The sequence below is a fragment of the Lepidothrix coronata genome, unplaced genomic scaffold, assembly GCF_001604755.1.
Source record: "Lepidothrix coronata isolate B3197 unplaced genomic scaffold, Lepidothrix_coronata-1.0 Scaffold58, whole genome shotgun sequence".
Classification (NCBI taxonomy): Eukaryota; Metazoa; Chordata; class Aves; order Passeriformes; family Pipridae; genus Lepidothrix; species Lepidothrix coronata.
The window spans coordinates 3242601-3268937 of record NW_016690238.1 but is presented as its reverse complement, the minus strand read 5'-3'; the positions used below and the strand labels follow the sequence as shown (position 1 = coordinate 3268937).

General features: G+C 41.7%; 2 protein-coding genes across 5 annotated transcripts; one reads left to right on the top strand and one right to left on the bottom strand.

Moving 5' to 3' along the window:
• The first annotated feature begins 935 nt into the window (after nt 1-935).
• On the top strand, nt 936-19885 carry CHRNA5 (cholinergic receptor nicotinic alpha 5 subunit). 3 transcript variants are annotated; one of them, XR_001875145.1, is made up of 8 exons: nt 936-1042; nt 8883-9034; nt 9347-9391; nt 10552-10661; nt 11635-12466; nt 14505-14534; nt 19205-19336; nt 19807-19885. XR_001875145.1 is itself a non-coding variant. In XM_017816882.1 (7 exons), exons 1-7 carry the CDS (start codon nt 1039-1041, stop codon nt 19250-19252), a joined length of 1221 nt encoding a protein of 406 aa, XP_017672371.1. In that variant the 5' UTR covers nt 936-1038; the 3' UTR covers nt 19253-19487. The 3 variants fall into 3 exon arrangements, 2 of the variants coding, with proteins under 2 accessions (XP_017672371.1, XP_017672370.1); XM_017816882.1 differs by lacking the exon at nt 19807-19885 and having other exon boundaries at nt 19205-19487; XM_017816881.1 differs by lacking the exons at nt 19205-19336; nt 19807-19885 and having other exon boundaries at nt 14505-17003.
• Nucleotides 16989-26337, bottom strand: CHRNA3 (cholinergic receptor nicotinic alpha 3 subunit). 2 transcript variants are annotated; one of them, XM_017816878.1, is made up of 6 exons: nt 25448-26337; nt 23392-23531; nt 23274-23318; nt 21965-22074; nt 19726-20737; nt 16989-18166 (listed from the first exon to the last, which is right to left on the bottom strand). In XM_017816878.1, the coding sequence occupies exons 1-6, from the start codon at nt 25500-25502 to the stop codon at nt 18038-18040; spliced, it is 1491 nt and encodes a 496-aa protein (XP_017672367.1). In that variant the 5' UTR covers nt 25503-26337; the 3' UTR covers nt 16989-18037. The 2 variants fall into 2 exon arrangements, with proteins under 2 accessions (XP_017672367.1, XP_017672368.1); XM_017816879.1 differs by lacking the exon at nt 25448-26337 and adding an exon at nt 23635-24409 and having other exon boundaries at nt 16990-18166.

Here is a 26337-nt window from a genome sequence, read left to right as displayed (position 1 = left end):
TCAGCCCGGAGTTGTTCTACGGGCGCGGCGGGGACGAGCCTGAGGGAGCGGCGGTACCTGCCGGGAGCTCCCGGAGCGGCTCGGGCAGCCCGGGGGGCCGCGGCGGGCGGAGTGCGGGTGTGTGGAGGTGTGTGGGGGTTCAGGTGTGGGGGGGTGCAGGTGTGTGGGGGGGTTCAGGTGTGTGGGGGTTCAGGTGTGGGGGGGTGCAGGTGCGGGACACTCGAGTCCCCGCGGGGCCGGGACCGCCGCCCGCGCCCTGCGCTGGTTCCCGCCCCTCGCGCCCCCTCACGGCCCCCGCGGGGCGGGCCCAGCTCCGCCCGGCTCCGGCCGCTCCCGGCTGCGGGGCTCGGAGGCAGCGGGGCCGTGCCCCAGCCATGGCCGGGCGTGGAGCGGGGCTGCGGGGCTGCGGCCGCGCCACCCTGCTGCTCCTGCTCCTGCTCAGCTGTCTCTGCGCGCCCCTGCTCGCCCAGCCCGGAGTCCCGCAGGCGGGTAAGGCGGCGCGGGGCGGCCCCCGCGGGGTGAGGGCCGGCGGGGGAAAAGGCGCCTCAGCAGGAGCCGGGAGGGTGTGGGAGGGCAGGGCACGGTCGGCCGGGGGTCGGAGCCCTCCCGGCGCTGTGCGGGTCCGCCGGGGATGGAGGGGGTGGTACCGCGGCCCGGGGGCTCGGGCGCCGCTGCCTCCCCCGGCTGTGCCCGGCTGGGAGCGGTTCGTGAGGGGAAACGGGCGGGATTTGCGTGTGGGGGGAGACGCCGCCGGGGCCGGGGCCGCCACGGACCTGCTTCGCTTCCCACGGCACCAAGTTTTGGCCGGACTCGGCTGAGGTGCGGCTGGTGCCGAGGGGGAGCGGGTCCGGCGGGGGCTGAGCAGCGCCGGGGGAGCTTCAAAAAAGGGAACGGGACCTGCAGAGACCGCGGCCGGACCGCCTCGCCGGGGCTGCCCCGGGCACAGAGGGGAAGGTGCCTTTGCCAAACTACGGCTTTTCAGGTGCACGTCAGCCTCGATTGCCACACATTTCATTACACAGCGGTTATGCTTTCTAAATGCGTATGTATTGTGATACACTTTAAGGATTTCGAGTGCCACGGCTTTCCCTTTTTGCTCTGCTCACTGGTACAGCTGTAGGTCTGTGTGCCTGCAGCTGGTACGGAGGTGAACTTTCAGAATATATTTTAGTAATTGCAGTTTCGCGTATGGATGCGACTGCACATAAAACCAACCCTCTTAAGAATTTATAACAGAACTCTCTTTAGTTTGGTCGTGCATTATTTCTTCGACTTCGAAAGAGTCAGTCTCGTAATTCAATCAGGGTGTAACTTTCCAAGCTGAAGGATGTAAAACAGCGTGTGAATCTGGAGTGTTTATAAAATTACACAAAGATTAAAGGAGCAAAATCACTCGTCAAAGATTTATTTAGAAACAGTTATTTTAAAGCGTTGCTTGTATATGATTTATGGGTACATTGCTAAGAGTTTTGCAGAATGTCTTGAAACCATAACTGCCATATTTACAGGCAGAAAGAAAATGAATGAAAAAATGAATTTGACCTTTTTTTAAATATTAACTCAAAATTGGAAAAGTGGTTGTAAGTATGGTTTGTGGAAAGTTGATTGTGTTGATGTCTTGGTTTTAATTCAGCTGACAAATACTCAGTCTCTTATTGCTGAAAGATTATTCTTTGTCTCAGCATTTGGAAAAGTGTTTTTCATCATGAGAGAAGATATTGCTGTGCAAAATCATTTTGTTACATTATGTGATTTATATGACTACATGTAATTACCCACAGTTGTCAGGTTAAGCCCAATTTGGCCTTTTGGCACAAACCAGCAGTTTTGACTTCATTGAGAACTGATCATACAGAGTAAGGATAACATTTTGTCTTCACAATTTGTTTGCTGTAAAATAACACGAAATTTGCTGTAAGAGTGCTTGTAAATTAATTTGGTGTTTTCTTTCATTAGTCGTGAACTAACATTTTGTCTTGGATAACTCTGAATTGTTGAGGCAAAATACTTGCTGACTTAAAGTAAAATTCAAATTATGAGTTTTGTTCCTTGCACTGAATCTTAAACTAAGAGGTGAGACTTAACTGCCCAAAAAATGAGGTTACCAAGCACCTCTAGCACTGCTGTGCTGCAGACCTGCGGTGGTGTTTCCTCAGGAGTTCATGCACCCAAACGTTTTCCAGTCATTTTAACAGAGCAGATCCTTCTCCCTGCCCTAAAGGGAGCTGCAAACCTTCCTGCTTGTATGGGTTTCTTGTGATTTTCCTCTTAAAATATTTTGTGCTTTCTTTAGAGATTCTTAGGAAGAAAAACATGAGCATTGATTTGCGGAGAAATGTCTGTGTTGATTTGTAGAGGGAACTGTGGAAGGAAGTACTTGCAGTTTCCTAGTTTTTAGAATGGTAAAACCTGGGGTTTGTGTGATGTTACATGTTCTGAAATCTTCTGCTCTGTATCTAGTTTTGAGCAGAGTACTTGATTTCTGAACAGAGTCTCTGATTTCAGTGAGCTGTAGGGTTGTGTGTTCCGGTGTGTCCAGGACTGGAATTGAGCTGGGTGGGCAAAATGCTGCTGTGGCAGAAGGAAACGCCAGTGGCTGCACTGGCAACTTGTGAGGAGCCCCAGCCTGTGTCTTATTTACACAAATCCTGGATTTGTGTTCACTTCCGTGATGCACAGCCTCTAAATTTATATGTATAAATGGTTCTGCTTATAAGATTCTACATCCTTGTTCTTCCTGTTTCTCCCTGAGCTCTGCACTTGTATGGACCCTGTTTGCTGCTTGTTCTCAGCATTTCTCAGTGCAGTCTTCACAGTCCATCTTCAGTCCTTAATGACAGATCAGCAATCAGTGGAAAGGATGAAATGATTAAAAACGGTATAAAGAGAGATGACAAACCCCTGGATCCGTTACAGGAAAAGTCCCCCCGATTTCAGAGTGGTGGGATTTTCCCCCTGAGGCAGCCTTTGGCTGTGCCCCGGCTGTGGGGCAGGGAGGAGGAGCCCGGGGCAGCTGAGTGGAGAGTCGGGAGGAGATGCTGTGCCAGGGCACAGCCCCCGTTGGACTGCAGGAGGCTGTCAGTCAGGAGGTGCTGCTGGCAGCAGTGTCACCAGAGAGGTCACGGGCTGTGTGTTCCACGGGAACCACAGCACAGCTATTCAGAAAGGAGTGCTTTGTGCTCCAATTATCTCCTAATCTAAAGAGTGACCACCAATTCGTATCTACTTCTTGGTTAGTTACAAACTACATGGCAATACATTATTCTGTTACTAATCAAACTTGTAAATGTGTTCAAAACCATGGGCCATAATTATACCTTGATGTTAAGCAACTAGGAGATAGTTTAATTCTGCTTTACAATTATGAACTCAGAACTTTAATTTTTAAATTTGAGTTGGGTGTAAGAAACACCTTCCCCTGCTTTCTGTGGGCAACTCTTGTACCTCTGGGCATGTTGGTAAGTACTGAGCAGTGTTACAGTTCAAAATTTCTCATAGTTTCATGTCCAATATGTGTCATTTTATTTTGCTATTGGTTGGGCAGAGGTTGATGTGTGAGGTAAGAGGGAAGGTAGAAATCCTCCCAATAGCTTGAAAGCCCTGTATATGGGTATATATATGTACCTTTACTGTGCTTGTAGATGTAGTTTTTTAAACAGGGGAGAGAAAAAATAGTTCTGAGGAGTTCAGAATGTAATAGCTGGCTTTTCTGACCCTTTCTCAGTAAATTGGATGGAGTTAGTAATGCTGCTTTGACTTACAGACATCCCAGAAAAGATGATTTTGATCTCTCTAAATGCTTGCTGTTAATTAAACGCTTGACTGTCTGTGATTGGGTTCTTGGCAATTGCTAAAGCACGGGAGGAAAAGTAGGCCAAAAAATTGAAGACCATGCAGAAAGTGTGAGTCATGGTCCTTTGAAAAGGGAGGGGGGAGTCAGTACAGAAATAAAACTTCCATTTTATGCTTCATTTACTATATTACATGTATTTTCTACTTAATGAAGTAATGGTGGGAAATCATCTCAATAAATACGAGTGTACTGAAGGCAGGTGTACTGTATATATTCATTCACCTTCCAGGCTTGTAAGAAAATTATTAGTTGTAGTTTGTAGTAGTTAGATTTGTGGATAATAGTCTGTATGTTATGATGACACAGAGTTAAACAATATAATGTTAACTACAAAGTATGGATATTTTGCAGTGTTTATTGTCCTTAGCAGTGTTCTTTTTCATTGTAATGGTGTATGGTTATAAATGTGCATTATATATTACTTCTGAATCCACATCTTAACATAAGGCTTCTAAAAAGTGACCCTTTCCTTTTTCCCATGGACTTCCTTTGAAAATGCACCAGGTAGTGATGCAAAGGAAACCTGAAATCATTAACACTCAGCTATATCAATTAGCAAATGCTTTGAACTGCGCTGTTTAATGTGTAAGGACCAGCATTGTACCTGCAATCCCAATGTGGTTCTTAGACACATTATCTAAGGAAGTGCAGAGGAATGCAGAGTTCAAAGAAAGCTTATTCTTTGGAGAAACATGGACCGTGGTGTTCTCTCATTTAAAAACAAACAAATATTTATGAAAATACATCTGAGGTAAAGCTGCAACACTGACTGTTTAACTGGTAGTTCCTGTAAAAAGAATAGTGCTGCCAAATCATATTAACATGCTAAGAAATTTAATCCCATAATGGTACAGGAAGAAACGATTTAAAAAGATGGATTTTACAAAAGAAGACCACTTTTGTGATTTATCTGTGGCATTTAAAAAGTCTGCCATCTGCAGCACAAGTGAAATTTTGACTTGAGAATGTGAACAAGATGAATAGACATGGACATGTTTTGTCGTGCTATTCATGCATCTGTGACCCATGTAATGCTTCCTCCTATTTTCTAAGTAGTTCTTCCAAAGTACTTTAATAAAAGAAGTTTGTGAAGTGCTTAGGGAGGAAATGGTGAAACTGATTTTTTAAATACAATTTTGTCTAACATCAAGTGTTTAATTAGAATTTTTACTTAACCATTTTGTCAGAAGTGTTCTCCAGCTATTTCAGGGTTTAAAAAAAATTTGAATCATCAGTCTGCTTTGTGCATAAACATTTGTTTCCTTTGTGCAGAATCCAAATTTAGGCCATCCAGCATCCTATGTGATTTAGGGGTTGTTTGGGTGGGGGTTTTTTTTGACATGGAATATCCCACAGAGAGGGTGTGAGAAGGGTTTAAGGTGCAAGTAATCAAGTAAATGTTGTCAGTGAGGTTTCTCACTGCACAGTGCAGAGCTCCCTTTGACCGAGGCTGCAGAGGTTACCCCGCCCCAGCAAAAATGAAGCCACACAAATACAGGCAAGCTTAGAATTGCCCTTCAAAGGCTACAAATCTCCCAAGTTTATTTTAGTACAGGGAGCTTGTGGCAGGGGTGATGCTTCCATAATCTCTTGCCATCTGATTTAGGATGAGATTGTCCTCCGGGTTGTTCGTTTGCTAATCTTGCTAGTCATAGGTTTTAACCTCTTTCTGGTTTTCACAGTTATTCTGCTGCCTTAAACCTCTGACTGTGTTTTACCTGTTCTCTTCTGTACATTTTTTCTGCTTGTCACCAGTTCTTCACAATTTTGTTATTGATACGGGGGGTAACTGAGAATCACACCCTTTGTTGTAATCTTAAAAGCATGTCCACAGTGGAAAAGAGAATGAAACCCGTGCAGTCTGTGCAACAAATTAGTTGAATGGTCCTGTTAAATAAAATATGCAAGGTAGGGGTGGTTACTTACTTTACTTTTGCTAATTCTTAATATACTGTTACCATTTCCAGCCTCCCCATGGAGCTCTCCTTTGTATTAGCAGTCTTTTATAGACCAGTATGCCCCAGCTTCTTCATAAACAGAATAAACTAGAAATACTGAAAAGCGGGGATATTTCTGTGATAAGAAAAAACAGAAAAAAAATCAGTCAAACTATATTGTTAATAAATAATGGTCACTGTAATAGATCAGTGAGTGTACTGTAGGTCTGAGTGTAAAACATTTGGACAAAGATCTGTAAGAATATAAAAGCAGTAAAATAACGTGTCCCCATTTAGCAGAGCAGAGAAGTTGCTGTGTTTTAAGAGAAGCTGAATCCGGAAACAGCACATCCCCTGAAATGCTGTGTTGCTGCACAGGAGGTCATCTTACAGAACACAGAAATGGTGAAAGTGCAACTTTGCCTCTGCATTGCTTCAAGGTCAATTAATGCAGAGAGAATATCCAGCTGCACAGTCAGCCTCAAATGGTACAAAAAATTCAGTTGAGAGTTGTAACTGTAGAAGGGAAATGTAATTAATGCTAATACAAACATTAAGTATTTATGAAACATTGGGCTGAAATATACACAAACCCATCCATAATTCAGGAAATAGGGATATGGAGATAGAGAAATCAAATTGTGTCTTCAGGAAGCGTTCTTTTGGATGCCTGTAGCATGTAGGACTTGGCAAATCCGTGCATACTTACAAATGGGGAAAATTCCTTGGCTAATGAGGATATACTGAGCCAATTAAAATAAATATATTTTAACCTAATAGCTGTGAAGGCAGCCTGTACGTGTGCAACCTTGTGTTGCTGCATCATTTTTGGCAGCAATTCTTACGTGCTGTGAGTTTTCCTGTGCCCCCCTGAGGTGTGTTCAGTGGTACAGCACAGGCTGCCCTCAGCTCCCTGCTATCACACATCCCACGTGTCAGCAGCCTGGACATGGAAAGGTGTCCAATTGCAGAGCAAGTACAAATAATCCCTCTCCAAGAACAGTGGGTTTGTGAACAGGTGAAATGAGGTTTGTGTTTTGAAGCAGAAGGGTGAACTGCCTTAAAACCCAGATGTTGATTGGGCCCACAGCGAGAACCACTCAGCAGCATGTTGGTGTGTGGGAAGATCTGGGGGGAAAAGGAGTCCTGCTGCTCCCCCTTTGCTGATCCTGTTCCTTAAGTTGCATTCTGCTGTTGCTCCTCCTGTGACATTTCAGAGAAAATCCAGTTAGTATTTAAATACTAGTATTTAAAAAACTAGTTAACTAGTTTCAGTTAAAACACTAAAATCCTAGTACTGGACTGCCCCAAAGCACCAGTGCAGAAGGCAGGGAATTGCCTTGTTGGGCCCTGCAGAGCTTTGGGTGTTTTGTCCAAAGGATCTTTAGATTAAAGCCTTTTGCAGCACAGCAGAGCTGCTGTTGTCACAGTTTGATGAGCGGGAAGGAACTTAAAAACTTAGGTTGCCTGCCTTGGTTGTCTGGGCTGCAGTGGCTGCAGTCACACACAGCTAGGTTAGGCCAGCCCAAATTAATGGCTTTAGCAGTGGTAGCCAAACCTCTGCAATAAGTGCAAGTCACTGTTGGGCCAACTCTGAGGCAGCTTTTGCTGGTTGTGTTGGAATGAGAACTGACACCCTCTGCAGGTGTGACACTGCCTGATACACACTTTAGTAATCCCAGGTAATTCCAGAATTCCGGTCCTCCTCACTGTCTAATAACCTCTGATTTACTGAATGTTGATGGTGATGAACTTCAACTGGACATTGTTTCTGCTTTAATTGGTGCTTTATTTCCTTTACCTTCTTTTTTGAGAAAGATTAAATGCAACCAATGTTTTTTCTGCATATATTGGTCACTACTTGCTCTACTTCTGTTATGTTGACTAAATTTACCTCCTCTCCAAACAAAATAATGTTAAGCTTTTAAATCTCTCCTTGTATGGATGACTGTCTCCAGTTTTAATCTGTTTATGACATTTTCTGGTGCTTTTCTGTTTCTGATATATCTTTTTTTAGATGGCTGCTGTTAGTGAGCACGTGATTTCTAGAGAGGTCATGCCATACCTTTATGTAATGGCATAATATTTTAAGTCTGCTTTAAAAAGAGATGGTGGTAAACTTCTTTCTTTCGTTTGCTCTGTCCCTTAAAGTGACAATATTAATTGTTAGGTCTTTTTGGCAGTAGTTTCAGTCAGTTCAGATCTCATCAGTGAGTAGTAAAAATCTCTGTCTAGAGCATATGTTTGTGTTTTCTGGTGATTGTTCTGACCTTTGTCTGGGAACTAGAGAACCCTTCCATTCAAGGTGATGTGTGTAGTTTGTGCTGATTCTTGAGGCATCCTCGGGTGTTTCACACCACATTTGAAGGCTGTTCTTACTGAGTTACTCAGTTAGACACTGATCTTGCCTTTTTTCCCTCCCCTATCTCTGTATCTTCCCCAGGTTTCTCCTTCTCTTGTTTTTTAGGGCATATAACATTTATGTGGGTTCTCACAGTGGATAAACCTTAGACTTTGCCCTTTTTTTTTGTGTGTAGCAGGGTTTCTTCTGATGCAGTTCCATGAGAACATGTAGGTAAAAACCAGATTTTTCACAGATTCCCAAAGATAAAAGGACAGCAGTTACTCAATGAGGTGCTTGAGGACAACTTACATCTCTCCTTTAAAGTCCAGGCTGCTCTCTCTATGCAGCTTCTACATCTACAGTACTTCTTTTTCCCAAAAAAAGCTCTGCCATGTATTCCATTCTCTCAGGAGACAAAAGAATACATTTAGTTTCTACTTTTTTTGTTAGCTATACAAAGACTTTTAGCTGTTCCAGTCCTCTGCCTGTCTCCAGGCATTGAATTGACTCCTTGAGAGCTACAAAAAGAACTAGAAAGGTGCTTTCCAGTCAGTATAACATCAGGATAGGTAGAGGATGGGCTGGGAAATAGAATTGCATAAGCATTTAAGATGCAAAACAGTGTGGGGGGTGAAAGTGCTCTACAGGCAGGAGCAGCAAAGTTTATACATGATAGATCTGGCCAAACATTAGAAGAAATAACGTATAAAACATGAAATCAGTGGTAATAAATTCCTTTTTTTCATAGGTGTGTCTGAACCTTCTTTCATTGCTAAAAGTGAAGATCGTTTGTTCAAGCACTTATTTGAAGACTACCAGAGGTGGGTTCGTCCAGTGGAGCGCTTGAATGACACAATAAAAATCAAGTTTGGCCTTGCAATCTCTCAGCTAGTGGATGTGGTATGTACAGCTAATAAGTTGGAGTGGTTTTTTTCACTGACTTTAAAATTCTGGAACATAATGTCATGTGAAATAATTGTGCGTATTTTAGCTTAAACACAGTAGATTAATCTTCTGAAATTATTGTCAGTGTAATGAAAAAATGCACTGTGGATGCATGTGTGATGTCCTCATATAAACATACTTAGGGACTGGAATGCTTTCAGAAGTATATTTTGTACTCTAAATTACAGACCTCTATGAACTAAAGCAGCTATTTACCATGAATGTTGTATGCTGGTTATTTTTTGTAACATATGCTTTTCTTTATAGGATGAGAAAAATCAATTGATGACAACAAATGTGTGGTTGAAACAGGTATGTGTAAAATATTGATGAAAAATCCTGAAGCTTCGTAACTGCAAACGAAAATCTGGAAGAAACTTTTCTAAATTACTTGTATATTTAAAAAAACTTAGTTGCTGAAAAGTTTTCATTCAAAAGCTTTATTAAGAAAAGCATGGGTTGCTGTAGTGTTCTGTAAAATAGCTTTGAGTTCTTTTTCTTCTGGGATATTTGAGATTGTGGGATAAACATCACTGAAGAGTTTCAGTTTCAAAGTCGTATGTGCTTGCTATAAGGAAATACTTTTCCCTCTTAGGAACATTTGGGTTTGGGCAGAAAAAAGCCTCAAGTTTTATAATAATCAGGGTCCAGGGCTGAACTTAATTGGCAGAATTAACTTGGGAAATGCTGCTCACGAGTCATTCTTGATTTAACTCAGCAGAATGTTTGCAGACCCCAGTTATACTCACTGTTTTTGTTTGGTTGGTTGCATTTTTTTGCTTTGTTTTGTTTTTTTCCCTGTTGATTCCCTTCTTTTCCATTAACTGTAATTTCAGGCCAAGTTTTTATTTTCAGGGAAACTTTGCGACTACCTAGCAAATGTGTTGAACCACTTTAAATGAAATAAGAACTGACCTGTATATATGTTTAAAATTCTGTTTGATGGCGAATTCTTAGAAACTTAAATTCTTCCTCTTGAGCTTGTAGTTCAAGTGTAAAATTACCAAAACACTGCTGTGCTTTTAATGGTGCTATTTTTAGTGTTGCTGGTAGAAATCAAAACTGCCTTTTAAGAGTTGCATCATGATGGATTTTTTTTTTCTGTCATGAAAATGTCTAAATTGCTTCTGATTAGCTTCCAGTGTTTGGTGTTGATTCAGAACAAGCTTTTTTCAAACTTAATTTATACAATTAAATTATGTTATAGCAGCCCTTACTTATGCATACATACTCTGAAAAAGGAACTTCATATCTTAAGTTCTGTACAGAAATAACGTCAAGTGGCTCTTACAGCAGAAAACAAATACTGAGTGAGGTAACTACATGGCTGTTCAGCAAATGAATTGGTTTATACAGATTTTAGAAGCCAGTCTCACTGTTCTGAATTGCCTTATTATCTGTTTTCATCTGGTGTTGCCCTGCTTGAATCTGCTTCCCCACAGTAATGATTTTTACATCTCACATATCCACAGGAATGGATAGATGTGAAATTAAGGTGGAATCCTGAAGACTATGCTGGAATAACATCTATCCGTGTCCCATCAGATTCCATTTGGATTCCAGATATTGTGCTGTATGACAAGTAAGATTTGAGTCTTTTCACAGAAAACCCATTTCTTTTCTGACTTTGCTGTCCCAGCTGGTGCTGGGAGGCTCATTGGACGGACACGTGTGGACATTTAGTAGAGCTAAGGCTGCTGGAAGAATTTGCCTCTGAATGCAGAGGGACTTTGTTGCCCTTTTAAATGCCAGAGGTTTTGCTTTTCTTCTGTATGGCATTTCTCATCTCTTTAAATAAAGTTTATTTCCATTTCTTCATGTAAACTCCCTATTAGAAAGCAATGTCTTGCACAGTGCTGGGTACAAACAGTGTAGGGTGATGGGAGGGAAGCAGCTAATTTATACTGTTATAAGTCATATTTAGCATGGAATTGAAATTAAGTACCCTCAGCTTTAAGGGGGGGATTGGGTTGGGTTTATGTTGTTTGGTTTTTTTTTCTTTTGAAAATCCCCAAATATCAGAAGCAATAACTTTTGAATTGACCTTTCTGCTCAACTCAGGTTCATGTACAATGCTTCACATTTCCTGACCTGTTGAATCAGGATAAAAGGCTGTTGCAGTGATTGTAAATTCCAGTTTGGAGGTGGCAAACAAGTAATCTTTTACCTGCTTCATGACTTTTTTTTCCTTGATAATTATGATTAGGTCAAATTGAAAAGTACTTATGCTGCATTACTAATAGAAACACCACAGTTGGGTCATGCTGTTGAAGGTCAGGGTTTTCACAGTCCTTTCATAAGTCAGAAAGTCTGTGCAAGAAAGTTGCACAGACTTTTTAATGACTTAAAAATACTCTTCACTCTTCCAAAGCTGTTTACCTTTGTGGGATTCAGACCTAACAAAAAAAAAAAAAAAAAGACTATGAAGACAGTACCAAATTTTGGCTTTCAAGGGGGATAAGGGATAAAGAGCTGAAATGCCAATAACAAAGCATATTTTGCTAATTAAATGCACCCCAGACCCCATTGTAATTGCAGTTACTCTCTTCTTTCAGTGCAGATGGACGTTTTGAGGGAACATCTACAAAAACCGTGGTTAAATATGATGGCACCATTGCTTGGACTCCACCAGCAAACTATAAAAGTTCCTGTACTATTGATGTAACCTTCTTCCCCTTTGACCTCCAAAACTGCTCAATGAAATTTGGGTCCTGGACTTATGATGGCTCACAGGTTGATCTAATTCTTGAAGATTATGATGTTGACAAAAGAGATTTTTTTGATAATGGAGAATGGGAAATAGTGACTGCGACGGGGAGCAAGGGAAACAGGACTGATGGCTGCTGCTGGTATCCTTTTGTTACATATTCATTTATAATTAGGCGTTTGCCCCTTTTTTACACGTTGTTTCTCATCATCCCTTGTATTGGACTTTCGTTTCTCACCGTCCTTGTCTTCTATCTGCCTTCAAACGAAGGCGAAAAAATTTCACTTTGCACTTCAGTACTGGTCTCTTTGACTGTTTTTCTTCTTGTTATTGAAGAAATTATTCCCTCATCCTCCAAAGTTATCCCACTTATCGGAGAGTACTTGGTGTTCACTATGATATTTGTGACCTTGTCCATTGTAATAACTGTCTTTGCCATCAACATCCACCACCGCTCCTCGTCCACACACAACGCCATGGCACCTTGGGTTCGCAAGATATTTCTTCACAAACTTCCCAAGCTGCTCTGCATGAGGAGTCACGTGGACAGATACTTTGCCCAGAAGGAGGAAACAGGAAACACGAACGGCTCGGAATCCTCAAGGAACACCTTGGAAGCGGCTCTGGATTCCATCCGCTACATCACGAGGCACGTCATGAAGGAGAATGAAGTTCGTGAGGTGGGTGGATTGGTCCTGTCGCACTGATCCCGTGCAAGTGGAAATTAGAAAACCAAGGAATGGTTTGCTGTGCAGTGTCCTGTTAAAGATGTGCTAGGGATTTCCAGGTTTTGTGCTCCACTGAAAGCTGTGTAATTGTTTCCGCTGGGAAGAAGTGCAAGTATGGTACAATGCTGAGAATTCTTATGGATATTGGGCTGATACAGCACAGTCCTTGGGTTCTTTAAAAGTCTTTTGCTTTCTTCTAGCAGTTAGGTTCATGTTGTTGGTTACACATTGTGAGGCACTTGTGTGCTCTAACTGTTCTCTACAGAGCTGCTGAGATGAGGAGATATTTTTCCCTTGAACGTTGTACCCGAAGGCTGTCTGAACAATGCCTTATATTTTACTTATATTCGCCTTGTATTTTCAGAATAAATATGACCAAGCCGTGTTTTTCACCTTTCAATTCCAAATAAAAACAATTTCAATGCTCTAACTTATATTAGTTTAAATACAAGCTGTGGCCCTATGTAGGTCAGTTTGTGCCGAGGTCAGACATGGACTAGATGACTTCCTAAGAGTTCTCTTCTGCCCTTATTATTATTTGTCTCTAAGTTATATTAAAAGACGTCAGAGGCTTTTTTTCAGTCTGTGCATTTGCACTCTGAACTACCCTAAATGGATGCTTACACCACTTGGGTAAGAGCACTCTGAATCTGTTTTCTTTACATGCTTTTTAAACTGGCACCGTTGGTACACCAGAGACCTAAATGTAATCTGCAGGCTAGTTTAGAAATATAGAAGTCTGTGTGTGGTCTCATGATACTGCTGCCTGTTTCTGATGGCACGGCCTGGGATTATTTCAGTTTATATGGAAAAGGCTCTCTTCAGAAGCTGCTGGTTGCTAAGAGTGTTCTCACAGTCTAGGAGTAAGCAAACTCCTCTCGTGTGCCCTCTCAGGACTTGATTCTGACATTGTCACAAGGGATCCGGCCTAGATTCTTAATAAATGTGTCTGCTGTACTGTTCAAGCAGCATCTAACAGCTCTGCATTGTATGAACAACAGAAATAATTTGCTATTAAATACATAATTTCTTGTATATTATGGGTTGCTTTTCTTTCTCCTGTGAAGTTACTGTATTTGACTGTGAGTGACAAGAGAAGTGATAAGTATTTTGTTTTTCAGATGTGATGTTGTTGTGACTCTGAACCTCAGAAATTAACATACAGATGAGTGGGGATTCACCTGTGTTTTATTGCTTGGGCTCCAGAGAGTTTGCAAGCTTTAATTGCAAAAGTTGTTAATAAACACTACCCAGCTAGTGCTGTTGTAGCCTTACATCTTGGGAAGCATGAGGCTTGGGAAATGTGGAGAGCTCCAGTTCAACTCCAAGACAGTTGTTTGGCAGGGCTTTCATTTGCTTGCACAGTTATATCTGCTATACTTGCAAAACTGTGTATAGGTATGAACAATCCTATAAAAAGGAAGGTAGTCTTGGAAGTACAGTGAGTGTTGTCCCCAGCATGCAGTTCTGTGCAGCAGTAACTTCACAGCTTTCAGATCTTGTTTGTAACACAACACCTGCTCAGTACCGTAATTTTATTTATTTTATTTTTTAGTTTGGGAGGTTTAGTGTTTTTTGTTTAGGTGATGGGAGGGGTTGTTGTCTTTTTTTTTTTTTTCTTAATAACTTTTGTTTCTAGCTCCTGCCTGGGATTTCCACTTTATGCTGTCGTGTGGCATGAATGCTGCAGTGTGTTAGAAAATGGCATACCAGTTTCATCTCTCTATAGATGAGGATTTTCAGTGCTTGCCAGGGTTGGTTTCTGCATTAAAATCTAATATTGGTCTACACAGCTTACCAGTCTTCACAGGGGGCAGTTTGCTCCTCTTCTACCTCCAAGTGTAATTATAAAATGTTGTTAAACAGGATTATCTAATGAACAAGGCTGAAAAAAGTGTACTTTGAAATGATTAAGAATTGCAGGGTGTGGTACTGTATTTTCACCTTTCTTGCACATACTGACCATCTCTTGTGCTCTTTTATTTCTTAGGTTGTTGAAGACTGGAAATACATTGCTCAGGTGCTTGATCGAATGTTCTTATGGGCTTTTCTTCTGGTTTCAATCATTGGATCACTTGTGTTGTTTATTCCTGTTATTCATAAGTGGGCAAGTATAATAGTACCTACACATATAGGCAGTACAAATGCATAAAAGATTTTTGGAGCTGTCTCCTGCTAATATGGCTCCAAAGAGTTTTGCAGTAGCTCTGTTTCCATGCTCGTTCTTTGTAGGCACGTTTCTGATAGAGTGAAAAAAACACAAACATTCCAAAACTAGAAAATGAGGATTATATTAAAGCATGGCATTCCTAGGACACATAGAAATCAGTTTGCTTATTGCCAGTCTACTAAGTTACTTCTAAGCCAGGTCAGAATTAAAAGAACTTTCTCAAGCACTTGCATGTATGATTTATGAAAAAAGCATACACTGACACCTACTGCAAAATAGAAGGATTTAAATTTTTTTAATGATGATCACTGTAGTCCAATTATTAAATTACTATATAAACTGTTATACAGAGTATTATATTTGCAGTTACACAGTGGAGTTGCTTATTTCGATTTACTATAGTATAAAAAGGAGAATTTTTATCAGCTCTCTTTAATGTGCTGTAAGAGTAATTTAAAATAATAGAAAAAATGCAAGTTAAACTTCCTGCATGTCCAGTATACAACTGAAAATAGTGATTTGGCCATGTTTTGCCTTTATAAATTTTCAGTGGAATTTGCTGCTAAATTGTAGATCTTGTCAGTTCTGTGATACTAACATGAACATTCAATAAGCCTTAAAATGCCTAAAGCACATGTGTATATTGATGTCTCCATCAGCTTTGGAAAGGAAGGCAAAGACAGTTCCCAAGTTGCACAAGGGCTGGAACATTCAGGTTTCTTTATCCTTGATGAAGAATTTGATACAGTTTGTAACTTGCAAACTTGTTAATTATTTCCTGTCTTTGTGTGTTTCTCAGAATTAAGTTTTTAAGCAGAGGTTTTTGATTTTTTAATTTTAAGGAATCTGGGGGAATGTCTTTCTGAAGGAAAGGTTGTTGAATTATTATGCCATTGAACCAGATACAGATGATTAAGTTTTCACACATTTGTTAAACTGAACTTAAGAGAGCTGCCTTCAGTAGGTTCTCTTGCTTATAAAACCACATGTAACTCTTAAGCAGCAAGGACTTCAGCTTTCCATTCTTTCTTTTTCCTGAGATTGTTGAAAACAAACTTGCAAGTTTTCAATTATTCCATTAAAGTCTATTCTTTACGTTGATTCCAACGCTACCTTTCTTCCTTTCTTAAAAGGTTTATTTGTGGAAAAGACTAAACTAGTTGAGTGTTTTCCCACACCAAAGTTTTGTCAGTGCTCTTCAAAATGTAGTTGTTATCCTGTAGGACTAGCAGAGCAATGCCAAGCTAGAGCAAGTCTGGGGAAGTTTTTGTTTGCTTAAGTTACTACCTTAATAATAACAGGTGTAGATGAGAAGTTTTAATGTAAATGGTGGTATCTTCGATAATATAAGCTTTTATAGTGGTTATAAATTTGAAAACCAGACACATACTCCCCACACACCCCCCAGAGCTCCTTTAGAATAGCCCTGTTTGATTATAATAGTGATTGCTTATGCCATAACTTATATATAACTGAATATTTAAACTTATATATAACTGAATATTTATTTCAGATTGTCTTAAGCTGTAGGATTTTTTTGTGTTTTTAAGGCTCACAGGTGGAGAAATGATGCCAGGCAAGCCTTTTTTTTTTAATAACAATTTATAAATAATTCTGATTGTAAAGGGAGTTACTCTTCTTCAGCTACCCAGTTACATTTGGCATTGGATATCTGTGTTTCCTCTACTGCCATCATAATTTTAAAGGTGAGCTTCAAAGATTACCTGTTTTAATCCATTAATATAAGAATTTTAAATTCCTTGGTATTACTAAGATTAAACAATGCATCAGTGACTTCTCTGTGTGGAAGTTGCAGGAATACTTTAGAAAGCTTGTTTCCTGTTCAAACACAAAATTTCCTTTATAGTCTTCCTTGGGTTTGAATTACTGAAATTTACTCTTACCCAAACAGAAAGCAAAGTAAGTAAAAAAGTAGATTATAAATATATATATATATATATAATTTTATTAACTCTCCACCTTATCTCTTTCCCCTTGTCAAGTGATGTCTGTAGACTGCCCTGATGGGCAGCACATTGCCCAATGGAGTCACAGTCCTTATAATAATTCCCAATTTTTGCAAATGCATGAATTTCTTTTAGTCACTTCCACAGTCTGATCATGGTAGATTTAGAGCTGACCCTGGAATCCTTGGGGTCTGCAGCTTATCAGGTGTGTCTGAAACAAGAGAATGTTAACAGACTCAGAGAAATGCACCTTTATCCTGTAACTTATAATGAATGTATTGAACTGTAGGCAATGCTACCTTATCTAGGTTTTTGTTACTTGGTCAAAATAAATGGAAAAAAAGGCACCATTTTCAACAGTTTGATTCTCTTTATTTTCATAAATGTCACACCACTCGATACACTGTATTTCCAAAAGGTTGGTACAGAGAGAACAGTTAATATTTGTACAAAATATGTTCTCATTACAGTATTTTGTTGCATTCTTTATTCATGCTCTTAAATAACTTGCAGTTGCTGATTAAAAAAATGAAGATATATATGCCTAAGCAGTGATTTTTAGCATACTTTACAGGACTATTTTGTGTCTACCTGCCTTCCCTTGTCATAAACCCCTTTGCCTCTGTATCCAAACTGTCCCATCAGAGTGTTTTGATCCTTTGCACCACCTGCAGACTGTCCCAGCATGTGTTTGACTTGTACACAACTCTAAACATCACTAGGTTTGAGTAGCTTTGTTTCCTGACAGTCTCCACATCCATTACACTATGGGGATGTGCAGAGTTTACTTCATGGCTGCTCTGTTACCATCATCTGCTGTTTAAATCTGCTTTCCTTCTGGAACAAACCTGCCCGCGCTCCTTTCCTCCCACGCTGTGGGGCAGTTTACACTCCAGGGGGTGATGTCTGCATTCCAGCACCTTGGTACTTGTGCCTTCCCAGCCATCCCATCCACGTGAGGGCATTCATGGAACTCAGGATGAACTTCTTCCAGAAGGTCCTGTCATGGTCTCAAGACTCTTGGTGCCAGACTCACGAAAACAGCCCAAAGCATTCAACCCTTCTTTACTTTCCAAATACTCATGTAATTTTCCATTTCTTTATTCACCCCTTCTTAAACCATTCCTATGAAGTTTAATGTTCTACCTCCATCACTTCCTGTTGTGGCAAGAAGTAGCTGTAAAAGCACAGCTCATGTTCCATGGAGATTAGCTGTCATAAAGGTTCAAAATCATTTCTTTTCCCACGCTTTTAACAAAGCCTTCTTCATCAAGCAGAGCTGAGAGTTCCTTATTCTGCTACACATGGAGGAGACATGGGGTGCTGGGGTGGCGATACAGAGTTGGTTGGCAGTTTTATTTGATTTCACAACGTATTATTTAACCTTTACATCTCATCTCCAGCCATCAGAGGTTGTAAAAACAACCCTGCTGTTCCTAGAATACATACCAGGATGAAAACCCACAGAAAAATACGGTCGATGACCATGGCAACGTATTTCCAATCATCCTGAATCTGGAAAAAGAAAAAAAAAAAAAAAAAAAAAAGAATAGCAAGTTGGCATGTTTATTAGGTCAATAATTTGCATTAGCAACTAGTGCCATTTTATATAGATTTTTCTGTGTGTAGGTATCTTTCATGCTACACAACTTAATAATAATATAATAATAATAATTATATTATTAATAATAATAATTATATAATTATTGTATATATAATTATTATTATTAATAACTGACTAATTCATCTTGAAGAAGCTTTGTTTGAATATGCTCTTTGTGGCAAAGCCAAAAGCTGCTACTTCAAATACAGGAAGTTTTTCACCAAGACACTGGACTTGAGGAGGTACAACTTCTCTTCTCTGTGCCAAAAATGAAAATGTAAAGCTTTACTTTCTCAGGTGAAGAGGTTTGTCCAGAAAACTTGACTGAAACAGACTGCTCCTACTCATCTTTAGGCAGTATGTAAAAAGCAAAAGCTAATTGATATATAGTTATTTGGTACTTTTCTTATGTAGTACTGAAGTTTGATTGTTCTCCTGCATGGTGTAAAATTCATCTCTGTACTTTTCCTGTAGAGGAGGTTTCAAAAAACCCCAGATTTTTTTTCTAATTTTTTTTCTTTTTACAATGAGTGTTATAACAAGAGTGACACTGAAATATTATATGTGCTATATATTAACAGTAACCAGGTGATCATTTTAGTTCCCGTTGAGATTGCAATTTAAATTTTTACTTTGTTTTTCTTCAGGAGCACTAATAAATGAATAACGCGTTAGTTGGTTTTGAAATTCAGGCTTTTTAGCTTACAACTTGTTTGTTAGGGCAGACTTAAAAACCCAATGCAACCCTGTATTTTTTGTACCAACTAAATATAAATATAGCTCTGATTTCAGCACAAATGAAGTAAAGTTAGAATGAGATTAAGTGCTATACTGCAGAGGGTTTAAATTCTGTGATAATTGTGCGGGGTGGCTACTGCTCATAATATGTTTGAGAAACATGATAGAGAGAAAGCTTTCCATTTTTGTTTTTTTATTGCATTAAGATGCAGCTTTATGAAAGATGCTGGTCCCAGTCTTGCAGCAGTTGCCTCATTTAGCTACAGAACTTTATTCTGCAGCAGCAACAGAATGAACAACATCATCTCTATGAAGGACATTCACTCGTGGTTTTGTTGTTGATGGTAAGCTGTGGGAGGGAGAATGTAACTTCCCAAAGGCCACAGAGTCAGCAAATTCCACTATTAAGATTATGACTTGGAAAATCCTAACTTTAGCTCTGGTGGGATGGATGCTCTCCTATGTTCCCCCAGCAATGGTGACCTTAACATGCCTCATCCAGTATTTATACTGTCAGGAAAGAGAATGTTGTGCAGCAGAGCTGCTCCCCAGTTATATCAATTCAAAATTGCACATGCTTGTACACAGCTTGGGTAATTTACTTTTATAAAATAACAGTCTCTGTTGTTTTGGGGTTTTTTGCTTGTTTGTGTATTTGAGATTTTTTTTCTTACAAAAGACTCCAATGACAAAAGGCATCTGCAGTTTGAGCAATACTAAAGTATGTTCTTACCTCTTTTGCTTCGTTCTGCATTTTCATATTTTCTGCAATATATTTCACACTTTCAATAGCATCTCTCATTTCTGGTGACAGAACTGAAAACGAAAGCAGGGGATCTACAGACTCAGAGCTTGAACTCCTGGTGAGGTTGCCACTGAAATCCGAGAACTTGGTGCGTTGGTACTGGCAGCAGCTGCATGCCATGTCTTGACACACAAAGCCATCTTTGCAGCATTTGGCTTCAGAACTGCTGAAGCAATTAAGGTTTGAAAACTCAGAAGTGAACGGTGGCTTTGGCTTCTGGTTGTTGTCTTCATCACTGGCAGGCCTTGTCATGAACATGATCCTGGGAAGTAAGTTCAAGAAAATGGTTCTCACCCACACGGGCATCGTGTGTGTCTTGGGTGTTCTGTAGTGCACATTCAGCACAAACACCGTGATGACAATTGATAGAGTTACAAATATCATGGTGAAAAGGAGGTATTCCCCTATAAGGGGAATTACCAGGGAAGTAGAAGGTATGGTTTCTGTGATAACAAGGAGGAACACTGTTAAAGATAGAAGGACTGATATGCAGAGTGTCACCTTCTCACCACAGTCTGAGGGCAAATAGAAAACTAATACAGTCAGAAAAGAAATCAGCAGACAGGGAATAATCATGTTGATGGTGTAAAATAAAGGTAAACGCCTAATGTAAAGAGAATATGTGATGTCTGGGTATATCTCTTCACAGCAGTTGTATTTGATGTCATGTTTATACCCAGGAGCTTTAATAATAGCCCATTCTCCACTCTCCCAGTAATCTTTCAGGTTCATTGTGGAGCCAATTAAAACTAAGTCAATTTTGGCTTTATCATAAGACCAGGAACCAAACTTCATGGTGCAGTTCTGATAATCAAATGGGAAGTAGGTTACATCTATTTTACATGAGCTTTTAAATATAGCTGGAGGTATCCAGGTCACATCACCCGTGTATTTTAGTAGGGCCTTTGTCTTGTCATCAACCTGGAAATCCCCAACTGCACTGTAAAACAAATAAAAATAACAAAAATTAGAATTATCTACTCCAGGTATTTTCATACATTCAGATCATATACATTAACTCTTTAATCTGCTTTGAGAAAGTCAGCAATTACTTGTTGACTTGGAGCTGAATTGCATGTGCAGGACTGAGCCAGTGGCCACCATAAATTTGCACAGTTAAACTGGAACAAACAGCTGTATAAATTTACCAGGGAGGAGTTGAAAGGGAATATTATTAATTCCCTTATTAATAATATGGCTCAGTGCAATCAATATTCAAAATGGCAAATAGCAGACTGCAAATGGCAGTTCAGCTAGATAAGTCTCGTAGGTCCCTTCCAACTGAACTATTTTATTCTGTTCTATTCTAGATCAATCAAGCACATCAGAACCCAGGGGCTGATAAGAGGATACCTGTATTACTGGTATTCCCACCTCTTCTGTGGACAGTGCAGGTAGTAACTGTTGAAAGAGGGATTAGGGTTGGGGTGCATCTTTGCCTAAGGAGAGTATTTGGTGAGGGTTTTTTTTGAGTCCCTCTTTGCTATCTTATACGATCCATGTGACAATTTCAGTTGTTTCTATGAAGAAGTAAAACTAAAAAAGTAATCTGAAGTTTTAAGACCACCATTAGAAAAGGAGTGTCATCGCTGTTGATCCATAGACCTAAGTTTTGGATCTGGGTAGGTAAGTCCATCTCCCTGAGAACTGCTTCCCGACGTGGCAGAGGGAGCCACTGAGTTGTGGTTTGGCTCCTCAGTGTCTCAGCAACTTACATCTAAAGGAAACTTTATCTGTGGCTTTTATATGTCAGCACTGTTATTAGAAAGGTTGTGAATTTAAATTGTGAATTTAACTGCTAAAAAGCTGGAAGTTGCATTTTTTTTCAGTTAAAAGTCTGACTCACAGACAAGAACTCTGCAGTCTAAGGGAATTCCTGCCAGCTCCCCTGGTAGACAGTGATACAAATAACAGTAAAAGTGAAGGGGGAGAGCCAGGTTCACTTTGGCTTGCCCACTTGCAGCTCCAGGTTAGAGCTGGCTCCTGCCCAGGGATGCTGGTGGAGCTGGCATGGAGGTGAGGACAGCAGTGGGGGATGTGGGACACAGGTGTGGTGGAAAGCAGGCTTCTCAGTGTATTCAGGGAACTTGCTGCTGATTTTTTTTAAAACTGGTAACATCACCCCCCTTCTTCCTGAATTAAGGAGATAAATATGCAAGAGTCTTACTTGTTATATAAAACAATATCTGGCTTCCAGATCTGGCCAGATGGTACTCGGATGAATTCAGCACCTCCATAGTCTGCTGGATTCCACCGAAGCTTGTAATCATTCCAGATCTAATTATGGACAAAATGAGTCTGCGTTAGGTTTGTGAAGAAACTGAAATTCAGTGGACTAGACCTGAACCAAGTGTTGTCATATCACTCCTAGGGTTGTTTTATTTTGGATACACAGTGTTTAGCTGTTTCTTTAACAAACACATATGTGTGGTGTTTGTTCATATGCAGATTGTAGGTGGGCCTAGATATGACCTTGTTGGTCATATCTAGATGTGACTTACATGTCTGTGACTCTGTGCTGGGAATGTCTACTCAGCAGTTGAAACAAGGTGAAAGGAGTAAGACTCTTGTCAGAGAATGTAGGACTTTAATAATAACTTCAGTCTCAAGAAACCAGGTATCTGTGAGATGGTGAGAACAAATTCGTGGAGGCCGTGGGGGGTAGGTGTGAGCATCGAGTGAGGGACTCGGGGTATGTGGGTCAGAAACAGCTGCAGGGTGTGGTTGCTCAGTTCAGTAACAGCCTCGGTCCTCAGGGCTCGTTAAACCCCGCTTAAACAGAATTGAATATCAAGCTGAAAGCGGGAACTAAGCTGGTTATTCAGCTGACTGCAACAGTGAGTTAACTGCATTTTTAACCTCTAAAGACCCTTTTTAAGTGAGGCAAACACTTCTGGTTTCTTCTCACTTTCCGGGAACCAAACAGCACCAAGTGATGCTGTGCGGGACAGCCGTGCCGAGTGTCTGCCAAGGCAGCGCGTGTGGGAATCTTGAGAGCAAAATTGTTTTATTTAGCGACTCCCGGACGGTGTAGCAGCGCTGCTCCGCTCCCGTCCCATCCTATCCCATCTCTTCCCATCCCTTCCCGTTCCCCCGGGCAGAGCGGGCCGGTGGCCGCCGGGAGGCAGCAGAGCGCCAAGGACGGGAACGGGCGGCGCTGCCGGCGGGGAGACCGGGATGCTGCCCCGGGAATGCCGCCCGGGCATCCTGCCCCGGGATGCTGCCCCGGGAATGCCGCCCGGGGATCCTGCCCCGGGATCCTGCCCCGGGAACGCCGCCTGGGGACCCTGCCCCGGGATCCTGCCCCGGGAATGCCGCCCGGGGATCCTGCCCCGGGAGTGCCGCCCCGGTGCTCCCCGAGCCCGCAGACCCCTGGCAGGGCGGGCGGCTCTCCCCGGCCCGGGTGCCCCGGAGCACTCCCGCGCTGGGGGGAAGGTGGGTCGGTGCCGGCGCGGCTGTCACTGAGCGCTACTCACGTGCTTCAGCCACAGGTTGGTTTCCATGATCTGGTTGACTTCGTCCTGGAAGAGAGAGTTGTGTCGGGAGAGCTGTGTCGGAACAGGCGCCGGCCCCGCCGCGGCGCCCGGTACTCACCACCTTCACCAGCTGCGACATGGACACCTCGAACTGGATGATGACCGGGTCCGAGACGTTCTTGACGGGGCGCACGAACTTGTTGTAGCTCTCGAAGAGCGCCGCGTAGAGCCGGTGCTCGGCCTCGGAGCCGCCGCAGCCTGCGGAGGACACGCGGTGAGCGCCGGGGCAGAGCCCCCCCGTCCGCCCACTCAGCACCCCCCGGGCTGGGCACTGCCCGAGCCTCGCCTAAGTGGGCAGTACCGTGCCGGGGGGGCGTCAGCTTGGGCTGGGGAGAAGAAAAGCAGCGAAGGGTAACGCTGTGATAGAGGTCTTCTCACGCACATCTCTGCAAATGAGTTAAAAAGTTTCGGGGAGTTACTGAAGAACTGGAGGTACAAAAGCCCTTTCCCCTCACAGGCCCGGTCCCCTAGACCTGGCAAAGCTGTGGAGCACAGGAAGGGGAAAGTGCAGCCCAACAGACCAGGCCGCTTGTGAAAGGTCAGAACGTTTTGCAATAGGAGGATTCCCAGGAAACAAATCTGCTTTCCAGCCTGAGTCACGATTGTGTGATTATGGCAAGGATAACAGCCTGCTTCTTAAAATATAAAGAAAAGTATTAAAATTTATTAACTGTTATATTCAAAGACTTTTCAGCACATTCAAAGAAATGTGCTAATTACCCGTTTTTTATTCTAAGTAGTTTTTATTTATAATAGATTCGTATTGTCCCTTTGCCACTCACAACTGCAGTTCATGGTACCCTGTGGCCTACAGAAAAACTGCAAACTGAAATTCTAAAAAATTAGGGTTCTTTACTTGTTTCGGGATGAGGTGTGAGAGCCTGTGTTTTACGTTACCTTTTTCCTCTTTAACTTGCTAGGCAATAACCATCCTAATGCTATTTAAAAAGGCAGTGGTCTTTTATTTTTAGAATCATCTCTTAAAACTCTCTTAAACTCATTCCAGACAACACATCCCTATGAACTCCAACTGAAAAGGAAAACGAGGCCTGTTTTGTCATTAATGGATGGCACTATGCAAATTTGGCAAAGGCATGAACTGAGGTCTGTTGAACATATTCTACAGTTCCCGTGAAACACAAATATGAATCTACAGATTTGCAAGGACGTGGGGGGTTTTTGTCAGTTGTTTTTCAGCAGAGAAAGAGGAGGGAGGCAGAAGTATCTGCAGGTGACTGATCTGAAATGTTACACAAAGCAGGTGTTACTTTCCAGTCTTTGTGAGTCCTCCCCTCTCTCTAGAACAAGAGGGTCCCTCTCAAGTGAATCTACTCAGCTAAAAGTTCGTTTGTTTGGGTTTTGGTTTGTTTGGGTTTTGGTTTGGCTGATTGGTTTTTGCCCCTCTCCCCTTCTCTTGCTCACTTAGAGAGCAATTTTGTTTTCAGATTAGTGAAATCATTCAAGCCAACTTGCAAGCTAAAAAATGAACGCTTTTGTAATTGCCAGTCTTGTCCATATTATTTATTGATATCTCTTATCTCTCATATCAAGATTTCCTGGAATAAATACTCTCGAATCTTTTAGGTAAATAATTTCAAAAGCTAGATCTTAACGACTCTGTTATAGTCAATCCCAGATTGCCAGCCTTTTTACATGTCACTAGCATTAATTAAATCCAGCATCCACCGTCTCTAGAGAAGTGCACTAATGTGGGTTTTTTTATTTGAATATTTTGGTGCTTTCCATATCTGCAGAGAGAAGATGGGCTGTTTGCAGCTTGTATTTGAAGCTCTTTAACGTTGCCACTTTCTGGTGGTCTTCTCTGCAATATGTGAAACCACACCTTTACGTGTAAGGTGCTTTTCCTTAAAGTTAAAATGGCTTTGTGTGTCCTGTTTGGCATCTTTAATCAGGACAATTAAATACTTTACAACGATAAACTTTAAAAACCCACCCACCGAACAACAAACTGTGTAACAAAAAGAGCTGTACTAGGATTTAGCCCTTAGCTTGGAGTGAGCTTCTTAAAAATAATTTGCACCAAAGCCATCTCCTGTCCACCTTTTCGACCCCCCCCTTCACCACCAAACAGTAACAAATGAAGGATCACTCACCTTGGCAGAGGAAGCAAAGAGCAGCAGTCAGGAGGAGAGCGGGGATGCTCTCCATGGTGTTATGAATTACTGCCTGTCGACAGAGGCTGTTGGAGACGAGCGTCGCTGCCAGGACTGTGCGAGCACAGGGAGCAGGGAGAGCTGCGCTCCTCCGATGCGTGAAATGCCTGAAGCAGCAGCCGGCAGGACCCTGAACAGCTCTGCGCAGTGAGCTCCCATTGGGGTTGCTGTGCTGCCCCCTTCCTGGCTACCCGGGCTGTCAGAGCTGGGGAAATGGCAAACAGATTGCAGGCCAAACAGATGTTACTGTAGGCAAAGAGCAGTCTTCTGGCAAGGATAATGGGCAAGAGTCCTTAAAATGGTGCATAAATGAGCCTGGTAGTCTGACGGTGCTAAAGATTTTTCCTGTCAGCTGCTCTGTAGGATCCTTCTCTACCAGAAGCTCATAACAATCTACTAAGGGAAGTTTAATTAATAAAAATCTTGTAATTGAATTGTGCTGAAATGAATATTGACATTAGGGATGCCTGATTTAGCAGTGAACTGAGATCTTGGGACCTGCATTTACAATTGTGCTGTTAACATCGAGGCTTTTTTCCTGCCCGTGTCTCGTCTCACAGGCGCATGTGCTGGGTGCTTGGCTGTATAAAAAGGATGTGCTATTCCCAGGAGTAATTAAAGGCATGTGCAACTGTTGACAGGATCTAAGCCCAGAGTGGTAAACACAGCAGCTGGGATCTGGCAAGAGCCAGGGCTTTGAATGGAGAATTAAACTTGATCAAACTGGTGAGAATAACTGTCTTTAGGCCATTCCTGCTTTTGTTGATCAGGAAGGTGAAATTTGAGAAGGGAATAAGAGCACAGGATCCCACAAAACCTCATTGTTCATG

Excerpts from the sequence above, each read along its gene's own strand:
- CHRNA5 (XM_017816881.1), top strand. Across the intron at positions 9,035-9,346 it reads TCTCTCAGCTAGTGGATGTG|GATGAGAAAAATCAATTGAT; the intron begins GTATGTACAGCT and ends TTTTCTTTATAG. Across the intron at positions 12,467-14,504 it reads AGGAGAATGAAGTTCGTGAG|GTTGTTGAAGACTGGAAATA; the intron begins GTGGGTGGATTG and ends TTTATTTCTTAG.
- CHRNA3 (XM_017816878.1), bottom strand. The coding sequence starts at position 25,502 with ATGGAGAGCATCCCCGCTCTCCTCCTGACTGCTGCTCTTTGCTTCCTC. Across the intron at positions 23,319-23,391 it reads TGTCGCAGCTGGTGAAGGTG|GACGAAGTCAACCAGATCAT; the intron begins GTGAGTACCGGG and ends TCTCTCTTCCAG. Across the intron at positions 18,167-19,725 it reads TGCAGAACGAAGCAAAAGAG|ATTCAGGATGATTGGAAATA; the intron begins GTAAGAACATAC and ends TTCTTTTTCCAG.